Source organism: Monodelphis domestica, chromosome 2 (assembly GCF_027887165.1).
Source record: "Monodelphis domestica isolate mMonDom1 chromosome 2, mMonDom1.pri, whole genome shotgun sequence".
Classification (NCBI taxonomy): Eukaryota; Metazoa; Chordata; class Mammalia; order Didelphimorphia; family Didelphidae; genus Monodelphis; species Monodelphis domestica.
In genome coordinates this window covers 185,917,205-185,933,946 of record NC_077228.1, presented here as the reverse complement: position 1 = coordinate 185,933,946, position 16,742 = coordinate 185,917,205, and the positions used below count along the sequence as shown (strand labels likewise).

The 16,742-nt window shown below is 36.8% G+C and overlaps 3 protein-coding genes across 12 annotated transcripts in view; 2 read left to right on the top strand and 1 right to left on the bottom strand.

Moving 5' to 3' along the window:
* Positions 1–4,513, top strand: part of TOM1L1 (target of myb1 like 1 membrane trafficking protein) — a 59,274-nt gene extending 54,761 nt beyond the window's left edge. For 4 of the 5 annotated variants that reach the window (XM_016430343.2, XM_016430344.2, XM_007481852.3 and 1 more), the window contains 4 exons: positions 906–1,011; positions 1,289–1,376; positions 3,403–3,469; positions 4,171–4,513. In XM_016430343.2, the coding sequence (XP_016285829.1) occupies positions 906–1,011; positions 1,289–1,376; positions 3,403–3,466 (258 nt within the window). In that variant the 3' untranslated portion in view covers positions 3,467–3,469; positions 4,171–4,513. Of the gene's footprint in view, positions 1–905; positions 1,012–1,288; positions 1,377–3,402 lie in introns of all 5 variants that reach the window. The other variant, XM_056816566.1, reaches the window with a different exon arrangement.
* LOC100014890 (cytochrome c oxidase assembly protein COX11, mitochondrial) lies at positions 870–16,095 on the bottom strand. Its single transcript, XM_001369073.3, has 4 exons — positions 15,840–16,095; positions 13,361–13,516; positions 6,926–7,051; positions 870–6,546 (listed from the first exon to the last, which is right to left on the bottom strand). The coding sequence occupies exons 1-4, from the start codon at positions 16,086–16,088 to the stop codon at positions 6,364–6,366; spliced, it is 714 nt and encodes a 237-aa protein (XP_001369110.1). The 5' UTR covers positions 16,089–16,095; the 3' UTR covers positions 870–6,363.
* An 84-nt stretch (positions 16,096–16,179) lies between these two features.
* STXBP4 (syntaxin binding protein 4) overlaps positions 16,180–16,742 on the top strand; it is a 315,635-nt gene continuing 315,072 nt past the window's right edge. For 4 of the 6 annotated variants that reach the window (XM_007481851.3, XM_007481850.3, XM_016430338.2 and 1 more), the window contains exon 1: positions 16,180–16,316. The gene's annotated coding sequence lies outside the window, so the exon portion shown is untranslated. The remainder of the gene's footprint in view (positions 16,317–16,742) is intronic. The other 2 variants (XM_056816563.1, XM_016430342.2) reach the window with 1 other exon arrangement.

The following is a 16,742-nucleotide window of genomic DNA, read 5'->3' as shown; positions in this document are numbered from 1 at the left end:
TCTCACATCTACCAATCACTGTCCATCAATTTCCCTGTGCCAATGGAGGCTCCAGCTTAACCCAGGACCGCCCAGAGGCTTTGCACATGTCTGTTGAAGGTCATATTTTCAAATGATTAAATCTTTGCTCCTTTGCTACAGCCCTTTCTAAATCCTGTTAACCTGAGTAGGGTAGAGATTGGAATAATTAAATTTTGATCTAGGCTGCAGCCCTTACTCAATCCTGTTAGGACTGAATAGGGTGGAGATTGATTCCAAGTATCTCCATTGTATCAATTCTAAAATCAATCATGACTCAAAGAAATTCCTGTTCTATGCTTAAGCATAGGTCAAAGTCCTTTCCATTTTTCAGCAAAAGGTTTCTGTCCTAAAGTAATCTTAAGAAGGGAAGAGAAGGAACCTCCCATGCCAATGGGGTTCCCATTCCAATAGACTATCAGTAAGAAATTTTCCAAGTATGAAATATCCCAATGGTGAAATTTCCAACATTTATAAGTCTAAGGAATTTTGAGGTTTACAGGGAACAGAGATAGAATGAGAATTTTATGGTCAATATGTGGACTTTCTGTGACTTCTCTATATGATTATTCTGAAGAAAATAATTTCCCCATAGCATACACCATTTTCTCCTTTCTTTCCCCCACCACCACAGACAACTTATCAGGTCTGGAGACTGCAGTATAAACATGATACCAGAGGGTAGCCATAAATAGTGGAGAGGTTATAATTTGCAAAGAGGAGTGAATTAAAAATACTTAACAAGTGGCAGTACATAGATCCCTAGTAACAAAAATAATGAAAAAATACTTAACTTTATTAACTTTTATATTAGAGAATCTGGATCTATTATACTCTGTTCCATAGTGATATTTTGTTTTTTTTGTCTGTTATTCAATGTCCTTTAGCTCTTAACTCATTTAAATCCAATCCTGATGCCTCCAGTGAACCTGCAAGCTGGCCATGCCGAACCTTCAAACCAGAGGCCCCCCGCTTTGTCCAGCAATCTTCGAGGTAACTGAGACTTTATAAAAGTTCCACATTTTTTCTAATTTGATTGCTACAAGACTTATTTGTAATACATGTCATCCCATTGTGATAAATTCCAAGGGATTACACAAATTATTTTGAACTGAATTTGGCTGATTTGATTGCTGTTCACATCATATAAGGTATCTAATTATAAATAAGTAGTTAGAACTGGCTTAGTAGTGGTTTTAAATATAAAAAAGAATGTTCATCCAATTCTTTGTTATAAAACACAGTATGGGTTTCTTTCTCTCCTTGTTAGCTAGCCCTGTAACAAAGAATGACCTTCCGCCACCCAATTACTATGAAGTAATGGAGTTTGATCCTTTGGCTCCAGATGCCACTGCAGAGTAAGTTATTCTGAAAATTCTTTATTAATTTTTTTACTCCTTGTTTTAGCAATATAGGTTTAATTTTGCTTAGGTCTTGGCACAACTTAAAATGGCTTACCTTTTCATACTGAGGTTATTTGGGATTTAATTTCCATGTGTTGTGACTTAATTGCAACTTTTTTAAAGTAATGAAACAATGTGCATGGATTTATTTATTTAGGCCCTTACCTTCTACCTTAGAATCAATACTATATACTGTTCTAAAGTAGAAGAGTGGTATGGGCTAGGTAATGGTGGTTAAGTGACTTGCCCAGGGTCACACAGCTAAAAAGTTTCTGAGGCCAAATTTGAACCCAGGGCCTCCTGTCTCTATCCACTAAGCGACCCAGTTATCCCCCTGTGCATTGACACATGCCTTTAATGAAAATCGAGTCCTTTTTTTTTTTGTCTGAGAAGGGAATTTTTAAGTTGCAGTATGACAGCCCTATGTAAAGTTTAAGTAATTAGTTTTTAAAAAGAAAAAGTACGTCAGTTTCTTAAGGGTCTAATTTTTTGTTGTTGTTCCTAAGAGAACATACTTTTTTTTTAAACCCTTACTTTCCGTCTTGGAGTCAATACTGTGTATTGGCTCCAAGGCAGAAGAGTGGTAAGGGCTAGGCAATGGGGGTCAAGTGACTTGCCCAGGGTCACACAGCTGGGAAGTATCCGAGGCCAGATTTGAACCTAGGACTTCCCATCTCCTGGCCTGACTCTCAATCCACTGAGCCACCCAGCTGCCCCCCATAAATACTTTTAAAACTTATTTTTTAGTTAGCTAAAATATAGCAATACTGTTATATTATCTTCCAATTTGTTATCAAGCCAAGATAATAAAGCCTTGATAAAAAGATAATTCCTTTTCATGCATATAAAAGCTCCATTGTTTTTACATTTCAAGAACATTTAAGAATTGTATAAATAATTAATCACAATGGAAGAGCTTTTATTGATAAGACTGCAGTATTATTAATGTACTTTTTTTTTAAACTCTTACCCTCTGTCTTAGAATCAATACTGTATATTGGATTGGTTCCAAGGCAGAAGAGTGGGTCACACAGGTAGGAAATATCTGAGGTCAATTTTGAACCCAGGACCTCCCATCCATCTCAGGGCCTGGCTCTCAATCCACAGAGATGCCCCTTAATTTAACTTTCTAATTGGATGAGAATGAAGATTTCCAATAAGAATGAATGAAACAGTATTTTGGGGTTTAAACTTTGATTTAGTTAGAAACCTTTATAAAATATATTTCCTGGTGATTCATTACCCCAAATATGTATCTTTCATTGAGAAGTACAATTAATTTGGTGTTTTACTATAATTAGAAATGGCCAAGAAATGCGAGTGAAAAACATATACAAAACTAAAAGCAGGATAGATGAAATCATTGAGCTCTCCAGCAGGACACGGTTTGATTTAAATATGTATAATATCATAAGGCATAAAACCTACCTAAAACAGAGGTTCTTGAAATGAGGTCTATAAACTTTAAAAAATATTTTTGAGAATGTAATTTGATATAATTGGTTTCCTTTGTAATTTTCTTATTTTATGTATTTAAAAACATTCTTAAAAGGAATCCATAGATTTCACCAGCTTGCCCTTAGGAGACCATGACCAAAATAAAATTTAAGAACCTCTGATCTAAAGCATTAAAATATCAAATAGCATGAAGAAGGAAGGGGAAATGACTAAAGTAATTCTTTGAGTCAGAGAAGAGTTCAACCTTACTAGAAAAAAATTTGTTTTAAAGACAAGTATAATCTACCCAACCTAAAATAGAAAACAAGTAGATAATTTAGTTTTGACAGCCTTTATTTCCTACTTAAATAACAACAAATAAATTGTAGTCAGTTTATCAGGCCATTTTAGTCTGAGTTTTATGTCAAAGATTAACACCTACACACATTTCACTGTGAAAGATTAATATTGATATCAATTTAACATATCAGTATTTTCTGTTTTTAGTTTGTAAAATGAAAAAACTGGCTTTTCTTTATTGCAGAACTCTTTATGAAGAGCTTGATGCTAATCACCGTAAACCAATTCAGAATCATACAAATGGTTAAAAGGTAAACATTTCTATTTGGGACAGTTTACTTTGTTACATTCCTTTAAAAGTATCAGCACACAAAATATAAATATGACTTTGCTTAATCTTTTGAATTTATTACGGACTGATAAACTGCTATTTCAATAACTGAATGGAAACCTTGGCTACATTTCACTATTGTCTGATCAGAAATGAACTAATATACATGTGTGATGTTAACATATACCAACATGCCTCTGTCAACAAAATCTTTGTAGTCCAGTGGCAATGTTAGTCTGATCACAGGCAGTAGATAAGAAGCAAAGGAGTTCTTTCCAGGATGACAGAAAAAAAGGATAGCTCTTTGTTGTAAGAGATGGTTCTTCAGAAGGGAATGCAGGGGCAAATCTAGGTGTTATTAAAAACAAGATATAAATAAAAATGATTGTTCTAAAGAACAGGTTTTTGGCATAGAAGAGCATACCAATGTAAATGATAGAAGGCTACAAGTGATAAACTTTCTCCTTCAGAGTAATGAGTTTTTAAAATTATACACATTGAGAATTTTAGTAAAAATAAGTTTGAACCATTGATTCATTCGAGTGGTAATATGCATAGTTCCTGAAAGAGGTTTAATGTGCATCTAAAAGGATTAAAGGATTGTATATATATTCCATTCCCTTATCTTCCTTTAAAATATATGTGAAATTTAGTAGTACTCATCTAACTTTTTTTTTCCAGATCCTTTTAGATAGAAGTGCATCATCATCATTTCCAGGTGATACAGTAGATGAAAACTATTTTATTACTCCTTAAATAAATCGTAAAATATTTGCTGAACTGGAGTTGTAATTCAGGAAACATTGCTTAAGTGCCTTCATTTAATTAAAATTGAATGTAAAAATAATTTTGCACTTCTGAAAATATTCCTAGCCTTTACATTTTGAGCTGGGGCATAAAACCTTTTAATTATTGTAGTTTACCCTTCATGTTTGTGTAACAGTCATTGGAAAATGTATAAATGTTGACTTTTAAAGTGATTTTTAAACTTAAAATAAAATATTCTTTTCATTTTACTATAAAATGTATACTTTTTGGAATAAGGATTTTGTTCATAGTAAACACACTGTAATTACACATCTTTGTTATGAAGGAAAATAATATTAAATAAAAAGCAGGCAAAGGAATTAGTATTAAAATAATTTAATACATAAGTTAATATTGTCTCTTCACAAAAGAGTTTTTGATGCCAAGAAAAAGCACATAGTACCATACATACAGTGAGATGGTGTATCCAATTGTTTGGAGCCCTCACTATAACTGTAATCTGGTAGAAATACTAAGATACATTTCTAATTTACAAGGGCATTGTTTCTGTGCCAATCACCAAAAAATTGAAATACTTAAGTATTGCACATTTAAAATAGCAATTGAATTTTAGTGAGGAAAAAAAAATTTAAAGAATTTAAAATTCAAATCCTGTATTTGCTCTTTGCCCTGTAGTAGACTATAACCCTTTTGCTTCTATACTGTGAATTTTAGATTTACTCCACCCTGCTTAGTCTTTAGAATTTTAGCAACCAGGAATGTATACAACCCCACTTAAGGATTAAGTGTGGGGGAGGAAGGTCTATGACCCATATGTGCAAGCAAGTGCCAAATCAGAAACTGACTGATGCCCTCGGCTGTCCAAAGCCAAGTTTAAGCCACCATTTGTACATGTGAGACACAGGAAGTGACATAAAGAACTGCCTTTATATTTCTCATATCCTGTGAGAGGGACTTGGCAGTGGAACTTGCTCAAGCATGAGACCTCAGACTGCTTCCCTTAGTCTGTCACGTGGTGAGTGCAAGGGTTGCTCCCCTTTCCTTGGCTTTTCTGGAGGCACCAGCCTCTGAAGAAGCCCCTCATGTTGGAGGAAGCCTCATGTCTGGAAGCCATGCTAGATTTAATCCTCTGCCCCAGTTCACTCCCCTCCCTTGGGGCCTCTGAACTCCTGCCTCTTATCTTTTTTTCTCTCTTTTTTTCTTCACTCTATTGTAAATAAACCACCATAAAATTCCATTCTGACTTGAGTATTTCATTGGGATTTAGAATTTAAATCCCTGGCGACCAACTAAAAATATATTCAGTCCAACCATAAATTTTACCCCTAAAAATATATATATTATATTCATATATAGTGACTTAACAAACTTTGTAGGATTAGTAACTTAGCCTATAAATTAGCATAGGCAGCATGATTCTGGGGAAAGTATCATGGAATAACACTTTTGCTAATGATTGACCAGACTTACATTTGAATAATAAAGTACATAATATTTTTTAAAATTATTAACTACAGAAACAGATTTTTAAAAAATAGCAACAAAATGCATTTCCAGATAACCATGATGGCATAATGGAAAGATCTGGCTAGTTGGAGACCTGGATGCTAGCCAATAACTAGCTGTATGTTAGGCATATAATTTCATCTCTCTGGGTTCCAGCATCTTCATCTTTTAACAGAAGACCTGAATGAGGTAATCTATTGGGAAACCATTTTAGAGTGAAAAGATTTTTTTTTGGTACTTAAGTGATTTTTAACAGATTATCAGCTCCATACTTGCATACTGATTTTTCTTTTTTGATATACCACTTCAGAGAAAAAAAAAGATTTGAACGTTACCTTACAAATCTGCAAAGTTGTTTCTAGTCAAAATCTGCACCTGGGTTTTTTTAGTAGTATCTCTATTTTTATAACTTCATATAAGCTTAAGAGATTTTTAAAAGTATTCATTAAAAAAAAAAGTTACATGTGATTCTGATTTAAAATAAAAATTGTTTTCCCACTATTATTCCTCTTTCAAAAAACACCCGAGAACATGATTTTTCAAAAATTACAAAAAGGAGACAAAAAAATTAGAAAAGACAAAGTAAAGAAATTTCTTAGTTCAGTTATAACCTGGAACTGGCAATTTATGTCCTTCTTTTGCTTCAAAAAATGTGTAAGAGAGAGTGATCACATCAACTTTTGCCATTTTGGGATCTTCAGCAAATTCTGGATCAATGAAGAAAAATACTGGCATGTCTACTTCCTCTTGAGGATTAAGCCTTTGTTCTTCAAAACAGAAGCACTAGACATTGAAAAAGAAGAATTAACTTTTCTACTTACACAATTTCTATGATTTATATTGAAAATAATATTCCAATTTATTTTTACTGCTATAGAACTAGTAAATTGGCTTTAGACAGCTACAGCTTATTAACTTATTTTTGTCTCAAAAATTTGCCTTGCTATAAGAGCTTTAAGTTACTCTAGAGGTCAACCACTGAATATCTTGAACAAGTCACCAAGAGGAAAAAAACTTCAAAGCCTTGAATGAATTTATCCTTACAATTCTGAAATTGTATGACTTTCAAGATTAATTTTTTTATGGATTCATCTTAAATACAGTAACAAATTCAGTAAGATGGTAATTGTGCCATCTATAGCTTAATTTTTACTTAGCATACCTGTATTTTATTAAAATACTGTCCAGCTTCAAATGGTACAACATTATATGTAGAAATTCCAATTACTGATTTGTCAGTAGGATTCTTAGCTTTGTAAAATGCCAGTGCAGTCTCTCCTGGTACTACCTGTTTTAAAGAAAAAAAAAAGAAATATATATTCTTTGTCTAAAATATAACTTTTTACCTTTTACTGCCTCTGAATTTATCATTTATTCCACTGGTCAGACCAACAAACACCTAACTAAAATCACAGGTCAGGATTTAGAAGGGAGAAAGGCAAGAAAAATCAACTAGTCTAACCCTCATCTTATAGCTGTGTAAATGGAAGTAATATTCCAAAGTCTTTATGAGAGCAGGATTAAATGCTTCAATAAATACTGTGGGTTTTAGAATTAATAATCAATAACTATTATATTTTATAAAGTTTTATTAAAAATAACTAAAGCAAAAGAACTGTTTGAACTCAGCCTGGTCTCAGGTCAAAAAGAGGTCATGGGAGGAGTTACAGCCAGTTAAATACCAATAATGTGATCTTGCCAATGTGGAGATGCAGGAGAGATTATAGGGAATTTGGGGTAATACTAAGGACATCTGGGGAATGAAGTCAAAGGTTCAAAATCTCCATTTATACACACCCCACTGTGATTCTATTGGGAGACCAGCCTCCCCAAACAAATCATGGAAACATAATCAACTTAAAAATTGCAATTATTTGTGGATAAAAGGGAAAAAAAACACAAAACCAATGATTACTGAGTTGACAAAAAGCCAATTTGGGGGCAGTCCCATTTGGCATAAGAGTATATATTCAAAACAAAGGCATTTCAACCTCCCATAGTTCAATTCACATCCCAAAGTTCACTCTGGAACTTCTGGTGCAGCATATGATCTCTGCAGGCATCTATCTTCATGGTGCATTCTGGATTCTGGGAGGTATCAAGTTTCTTATCCTAGAATTGTTCAAATTCAAATAAAAATTCACAACAGTAACAGTCCCCGCTAAGGAAAATAATAATTCATTCCCCTCTGAGGAGGATTCAGGGATACATGGCTGAGTTATGAGATATATGAATCAATTTGCAAAAGAAAATAAAAAACATAAAAAATCCAAATAAAAGAGAAAAATAACTTGTGGATGAAATACAAAATGTAAAAGTCTTATGACTAAAAAAATCTGAGTAAAGGAAACACAAATCTATAATAGGTCCTTGAATTAGGGTCCAAACAGTATGCACTACTCAATCAGTAGCCAGGACTACAGAAAATTTGCCACACTATGAAAGACAGAAAAGGGACTAGAATGCACCTATTTTTGGTTTTGTTCCTTTTCTCTTTTATTTCCCTCTTATCTCCCCAAAATATTGTAGTTTCCCTTTAAAAACTAATTTTTGTACATACCTCTAGTTCAAGTTTGGGTCTGTATTATTTAGAATGTGTACCCTGAACTACATTTCCCACAATCCCCTTTTCCTGCACTTGCATCATTGGTTAATTTGGTATTCAGTTTCCCAAAGCTCTCTCTGGCTTGGACCTGCTTTCTTTCTCTGGTGTTACTTTCCCTTTGCTCTAAGTTGATTTTAATAAATAGTATTAAAATAATACTTGGAGTATCAAATACTAATTTTAATCTTTTCATTACCTTTTAAGATCTATAAGACCTAAGCCTTGTATAAGTAGGAATTACTATTTATAATTCAAATACAAAATGTATAAATGTCAACAAGGAATACTTCAAACTAAGAATATTAATTTTATGTGATGTTCCTGATAGCAATCCTCTCCAATTAGTAAAGAAATTATTATTATTATTTTAATAAGAGAACTGAGGTGCCCTGATCACAGTGAAAATAAATGATAAATCAGGATTCAAACAGAGGTCATCAGCCTCAAGGTGAACTGTTCTTTCCACACCAAATAGACATTTACACAAGTGTCCTCTTACAGACTTGAACTCTTCTTTAAATGTGGATGCAAATTAGTCTACTTAATATGAATTCTTTATTGGGTGATGATGGTGATTTTAAACAAAAAGAGGTTACAAGGGATAGGGACTGGACCTGAGATTTCATAGTTGAAGAAATACCCTTTATCAATAAGTTATCACGTTGGCAACTTACAGCAATGAGAGGTTACATATCTTGCTCAAGGTCACATAGCCAGTCAAGTGATGTTATGATTAAAATTCTCTGGAGACTGAATATTAACTTATAATTATTTATTAGTAAAGGGGTGTGTGAGAAAGAGAAATCACATGATCACCTGGCTATGCCTAATTAAATATAAGTTTGTATGCTAAAAGCAGCTGCCACCAGCAAATGTCTCCAGCCCCTGTGCAGAGAAAGCCTAGCACCTGGAAAAAGAGTGAGTGCACTTCTTCCATGCCCTTTCTTATAAATCCAACTTTTGCCACTCCTTCTGGGACCCTCTGGTCAGACACTCAGTCTAGGTCAGGGCACAAATCACATGAGGACTTAAGTCAGCCAGCCCCAATCTTGCCCACAGGTAGCCATATAGTGTCCAATTAAAGGGTAGAATTGCTACCAACCAAAAATGGGTTTTCAAATGGAGTAAGGGAGTACAATTTCTATTAAATTCACACAATAAGAGGCATATTTGGACAGGTCTTCCTATCTCTTGAGGCCAGCTCTACCCACTATGCACATTGCTTCTTCCTAGAACAATTTGATTATAAACTTACTAAAACAGACAGGAAACAAGAATATACTTAAGATTTTCTACAAGAGAGTTCAACAATGCAAAGCCCTGCTGTGGAGCATATACATGTACCACTCTTATGAGACAGAAACTGAACTAGTACAAAATAACACAAAAGTACATTTTATAGGTTTAAAAAAAAAAAAGAGTGCTATGCAAAGAGTATGTGTGTGAAAGGGAGTGAAAGTATTGCTGTTTACGGAGGATCCAGGAAATCTGAGACTTGAAACAGCCCTGGAAGGGATTCCAGCTTCATTTAGTTCAAACATTACCTGAGTAAGAACCTTCTCTACAATGATCCTGACAAGGGCCATATACCTTTGCTTGAGCTCCAGCACTGGAGTATTTTCTACCTTTTAAGGAAAACAATCCCAATTTTGGCCAACTAACATAAGGAAGTTTTTCCTCATACTGAGCCAAAATCTGCTTCTTGGCATTTCCCCCCATTGTTCAATCATTCATTTATATGTTCATACAACAAATATGATTAAGTGTCTGTGTGCAAGACACTGTGAGATACTAGAGAAGATAAAAGTTTGGGTCAGACAAGGCTCTTAAAAGTTTACAGAACATAGTTGGCAAATAGGGAACAAATGCAAATAAGTACAATAGACATTAATACAGTAGAGTTGCAAAAAGAAAATGCTATTTAAGGTAAGATGTTCTCAAACAGGAGAATTGGGGGCAGTTCTCCCTCGGTTGGGTAAGAATTCAACAGAGAAAGAACCTTGGACAGAGAGCAGTGTTAGCAAAAGTGGCCAGACACAGAAGACAAGGTAGATCACTTTTAATGGAATAATTACTGACATTTGTATCATAGAGGTTCAAAAAGTGCTTAAATAAGGGGGCAGCTGGGTAGCTCAGTGGATTGAGAGCCAGGTCTAGAGACAGGAGGTCCTAGGTTCAAATCTGGCCTCAGATACTTCCCAGCTGCGGGACCCTGGGCAAGTCTCTTGACCCCCATTGCCTAGTCCTTACCACTCTTCTGCCTTGGAGCCAATACACAGTATTGACTAAGATGGAAGGTTTAAAAAAAAAGTGCTTAAATGTAATATTCACTTTCCCTTTATACTAACTCCATGACAGAAACTATAGGCATCATGCCTATTTTACAAATGAAGTGAGGCCTCTGGTCACACACAAGTGTCATAAAGGTGGTCATTCACACTCAGGCCTCCTTTGATTCTGGTGCTCTAGTTTCTCTACCCTTCTGTCTCTGGGACACCAGTTGTAACAGAAAAGAGCAATATAGATCCATCACCTGTCACCCAGTAAACAAAAGAGAAAGTTAAAGAAGGGCTGGAGTATGGCCAGTACACTAGACTGAACATTACTTAGGAAATTTAATATGGTGTTACTGATTAGATAGAATATTTTGGGGCAGAGAAATGCTATGATCAGATTTAGAAATAGTAATATTAAGCTGGTGCTGGTATGAAGAATAGATGAGGTGAGAAGAGTAAAAGTGAGAAAACTAGTGTACTACTTAGGCTGGTTGGTAATGAAGATGGGAGATGGGAGGAGGCCTGATTAGACATATCAAATCAAATAGAATTTAGTAATTTAATTGATATTATCTGTGAGGTAGGAGAGTCAAAAGACAATCCCAAAATTAGGAACATAGAGAGTAAAAGGAGTACCACAGACAGAATGAAATGGTAGAAATTGGTTTTAGGCAAGAAGAGAAAGATCTGGATATCCTGAGTTTGAACACCTTGATAGGATATCCTAGTAAAAATATTTCTGAAGGCAGCTAGAAATCCAGGATGGGAACTCAGAAACAAGGTTAGGTGCAGAGACCTGGTAGTTTTCTCCACAGAGTCAGTTGAAGTGAATGAGCTTACCAAAGGAAAGAGTGCAAAAAGAGAAGACAGTCAACCATGGGTCTTTAGGAAACACTAGCAAGAAGAAATCTGGAAGAAAATGGAGGCCAATGAAGGAGTGGTAAGGAAGATAGATAAGGAAGAAGAGTCTCAAAACAAGGGAAGAAAGAAAACATCCAGTAAAAAGGAGTAATCAATTGTGTTAGAAGTAGCAGAGGTCAAAGAGGAAAAAGACTGAATAAAAGGGTCATTATGGCTTCAGGGATTTTGAGGTCATTGGTGAGGAAGTAATTTCCATAGAGTGAAGACAGAAACTGGATTTCAAAGGTTTGAGAATCCTGGTGTCTGAATGGTCTATGAAAAAAAGACAGGCAATTAGATACCTGAACACATTTGGAGACAAATGGGATGCAAACTAAGAAAGACCAAAGAAGCCCTGAAAAAGAAGACCTGACTACAGAATCAAGAAAAGGATAGAGAGAATGGGAACAAGGACCTAGGTATAAGACTTAGTGAAAAAGACAGAGTGAAGGCTCCATTTATTTTGGCCTAAAAGAAATAAATGGGTAAAATAGCATTAGGAATTAAGGACTGGATAAAGAAGGGAGCTTGTAGAAGCTAAGATAGAATGCCTTAATCTACCTAATTAAAGTCAGATTCTGTTCAGCATAAGAGGTGTTTGGGAGAGAAAAGGAAAAGTCTGAAACAGACTAAGAGGAATGAGTGAATCAATGAAGGAAAAGACTACGAACACTGATGAACTTTTTAGTCATTTGAATCTACTGTCTTCCCTCAAATCTTCTCTTCTTACAAAATAATCCTAGTATGGCATATTCACTAGTTGACTTCCAAACTGTCACACAGCTCAGATATCAAGACATTAGAAACAGAATCTCTAAGGAGTAGGGAAAAGAACAAGGAGCCCAGTAAATGAGAGTTAAAAAGAGTACCAAAAGTATATTAACTTTGAAGCCAAGGGGAAAAAAGTATTTAAAAGGAGGAGTTTGTCAAGTGTCGAAAAAGATTACTGGAGAGAACATTGAAAGAGCTATTGGTGCCTTTTTTGAGAATAGTTTTATAAAGTGGTGGGGACAGGTATTGAGAAAGCACATGATGAGGAAGTACACAACATCAAATGCAAAAATGTTTCCAAGAAGTTTGGCAAGTAATAGGTGAGCAATGAGAATAACTGGTAGGAGTACAAGCATCAAGGAAAAGTTATTTAAGGACCTAAGATCATAGAGAGCCGACCATGTAAAGACGAGGGAGGGAGAAACAAGAGGGAAGACAGACAATGATTTTTGGAGGGAAGGTCAAATGAGGGGGTTGAAATTTTTAAAAAATTTGGCTTTAAGTTTAAGAGAGTATATATATATATATATATATATATATATATATATATATATATATATATATATATATATATATATATACATACACATACATATATATATTCTAACAAGTATTTTAATCAAGGTTTCATACCAGTGATATGAACACTCACCACGATCATTTCATTAGGTATTCCTGAAACCTTGAGACCCTCAGTTCTTAGAAGCAATGATGGAGAAAATGTATGAGAGAAAGGAGAAAAACAGGTGGAAATGACAGAGACACAGAAAGAGAAACACATTAAAGTGATTATTATTAGTCATAATTTATACAGATTTAAATGAGTGATATTTCTTAGACCTGAAATAAAATATGAAAATTCATTTTTGAAGTAAAATTATTATCTAGTGTAGTCCTACCTCTAATGCTGAGCCCTCCTTATGACCCAGGGACAGTCACTCTTTTCTGGGCTTTAGTTTACTCATTTGCAGTATGAAGGATTTGAATAAACTTTAAGGCTCTTTATAATTTTTAGCATGGCTTATTAAGTACGACAATCACTTACATATATTTCTGTTTGTTGAGGCCTAAAATTCCAGTGGAGACTCGCATGCACATCTGCATTGAAGGTGACTTTAATGATTCGGTCTTTAACAGGGACCATAGTCTCAATCTGGTCTGAAGCATGACCTGCCACAGGTGACCCACCAAGTCCTGTAGTCTGGGGGAAAAATATCACAAAAATATTAAACACAAGACTTTTAGATTTTTTTTTGGAAGTGCATCATAACCATGAAATATCCCTTTAAAATATTATCATAGAATTAAAGGATCTCTGATCTAAAGGGGAAAGCTAGGTAGTACAATGTATAGAGTGCCAGGCCTGGAGTCAAGAATATCCATTCTGAGTTTAAATCTGGCTTCGGATACTTACTAGCTGTATGACCTTGGGAAAGTCACTTAACCCTGTTTGCCTCCGTTCTTTCATTTGTCAAATGAGCTGGAGAAGGAAATGGCAAACCACTTGCCAGTACCTCTGCCAAGCAAACCTCAAATGGGATTAAAAGGAATCAGTCAAGACTTAACAACAATAAAGATCTATAGCCAGAAGCACCTCAGAGGCCAAAAATTTTAGCCAAGTCCTGATGCCCCCAAACAGTTTCTTTCCATCAAATCCCAATGGTGCAATAAGCTTTTTAAAAAATAGATCTTCAAATGCCTTTAAAATAGAAATAAAACTATTCCTAAATGCTTCAAATATGGAAACTTGTTATGACACCATTTACATTTTCTTATTACTGCTTTTAAGAAAAGCACAAAATGCTTACATTTATACCATTACTTTAAGTGTTAAATGTCTTAACTAATTTCCAGTTCAGTTCAGTGAACAAAGAAGCCAGGACTAATTAACACGGGGTTCCTGGGGCTCTTTTCTGATGTCCACATACATCCCAGAGGACCCACTGGTCCAGACATTTAGCCAGTTCTAAAGTGATCTAATGATATTTAGTTAATAGTATTTATTATGTTCCAGGAATTGTGCTAGGCATGTATAGAAAAAAATAAAAGAAAAGAATTTGTTCTCAAATGGCATACATTTTCAAGAGAAAACAGCATGTGTATAAGTACATAAAAAATGTACAAAGCAGATACAAAATAGCCTAAATTAGGAGAGAGGATTTTATATAAGAAAAGGTTTAGGCAAAAGGTGGCACTTGAATAGAATCTTGAAGGAAATTCCCAGGGATTCCCAAAGCTGGAGGTGAGAGAGAGCAGTTCATTCTAGGAAGTGGGGTTCATCATGTAAGGAGTCAGACCTGCACTTTAGGAAAATTACTTTGGCAGTTGTGGGGAGATTGGAATTAAGTAGGCAGAGGGCTGAAGAGGCAGACAAGTTAATTTAGAGCCTATCTCAATTGTCCAAAGGAGAGATGAGGGGGGCCTAAATGACAAAGCAGGTGGTCTGAGTAGAGAGGAAGGGAATAGATATAAAGGGCCGTTACAGAAGCAGAAACGCCAAGATCTGGCAATAACCTGGGGATACAAGGTCTCCAGGACTCCAAGTCCAGCTGTGCTACCTAGCTGCCATATGAATAGGAGCTCTGTCTTCCCTAAACTCCATTCCCAACCCCTACACCCCTCAGGAGCCTATAAAAAGCTCCACAAACACTACAAGTTTCATAACTTAAGCTCCACCTATCTTTCCACCATACCCTCCCCTCCACAGTGAAACTGTAAATAAACAAGCCACTCCATCTATTAGACATTATCTAAGGCTGGCTATATTCATCCTAAGCCAGGAATGCTTTCTCTCCTTTGCTCCAACTACTGACCTCCCTGGCTTTAAGCCTCAACTAAAATTATATCTTATTCAAGAAACTTCCCTAAGTTCCAGTGCTTTTTCTCTCTTCTAATTATTTCCTAGTTAGTCCAGTATACAGCTTGCTTTGCATGTTGCCTTACCCATCAGACTGCAAACTTTTGTTTGTCCAGCACTCAGCAGTGTCTGGCACATACTGGGCGCTTTAAATGTTTCTTGAACAGAACTTAATATTTGCTGAGTGAATGAATGAATGGCAATATGGGCAGTCACAAAAGTCAAAGGAACCGGAGGGTAGGTCTACAAAACTAAAAGCTACACAGTGATCAAGGAAACTTAAAAAACAGAAAAATCATTAGATTCAGGACAATCGTAGCTTGCATTCATATAGACCTTATTTAAAAGTTTGCAAAGCACTTTACATAAGGTATCTCATTTGATCCAGATAAAGACAATTAATTATAGGTGCTATTATTAAGATCCATTTTGCAAAAGAATAAACTTAGGGCACGAGAGAAGTGACTTGCATAAGGTCACGGAGGAATTCAAACCTCTATCCTCTCTACACCAGATCCCGCACTGTTCCCGGCTCGATCCGTTGTATGAGTGACCTTGGGCCTGTCCCTCCCTGTTCTGGGTCTCATTTTCCAAATGTACAAGAGGACCCTGCAGTTCTCCTCCGTGGTTGGATTCCCGCGGCCCAGATTTCCCGTGGCTGTCCTACCTGGCAATACAGGCGGTAGAGGGGCACCGCAGCGTAAGAGGCCCCGACCATGCCCACGGCTGCCGCGGCCACATACGTGAGCACCGTGCGGTTCCGCCGCCGCCACTCCTGTTCCTGTTCTCGGGTGAATGGATTGGTGCTCTTCGGCCTTCGCAGCGTTTGCCGCAGCTGAAGAGCTGCGCCCCGGGGACCCCACCACCCCAAGCAGGCCCCGAGACGCCCCAAGAAGGGCCGTCCAAACACAACCATGGCAACCGGGGCAAAACGCCCGGGTCTGACTTCCGGCCCCGGCTATCGCGATATCCGGTACGGCGCGAGAGCGACCGCGGGGACCTCGTGATGTCAGTGTACGGCATCAACCGCCGCAGCTTCCTCAGCTTGCTCCTGCGGCAGCGGTGGCGGCGGCGGCAGTAGCTGCTCTTCCAGAAGTCTCGGCTTCAGGGGACGTACTACGGCGGCCGGACGGTTGGATTGTGGGTGAGTTCGCGTTTCGCTCCCAGGCTCGCGCCTCTCCCCATCCATCCCTCAAACTCCTAAGCTTGAAGTTCCGTTTGTGGACTCCTCCTCTCTGCCCATCCATCCCCGCTAGTGTCCGGGTACTCACCAATGGGAGACTGCTGATATCTCGCCCCCTCCCCTCTATTACTTCTCCAGACACTAACTTGGAACTCTAGCCCTTGCTGGTGGGAGGAGACAGAAAGGAGGTGGGGTGGGAGGGAGAACTTGAGAGTGAATTGCATCTACGCCTCCTTCTTGCTGTGTGACCTGGGGAGCTTCTGTCAACTTCTCTATTCCTCAGCTTTCCAAACTGTACGAGCAGCGATTTGGACTAGCCCAGATGTTCTTAACCTTTTTGAGAGGAGGTGGTCATGGATTCCCTTTAGAATTTGTTAAGCCCCGATT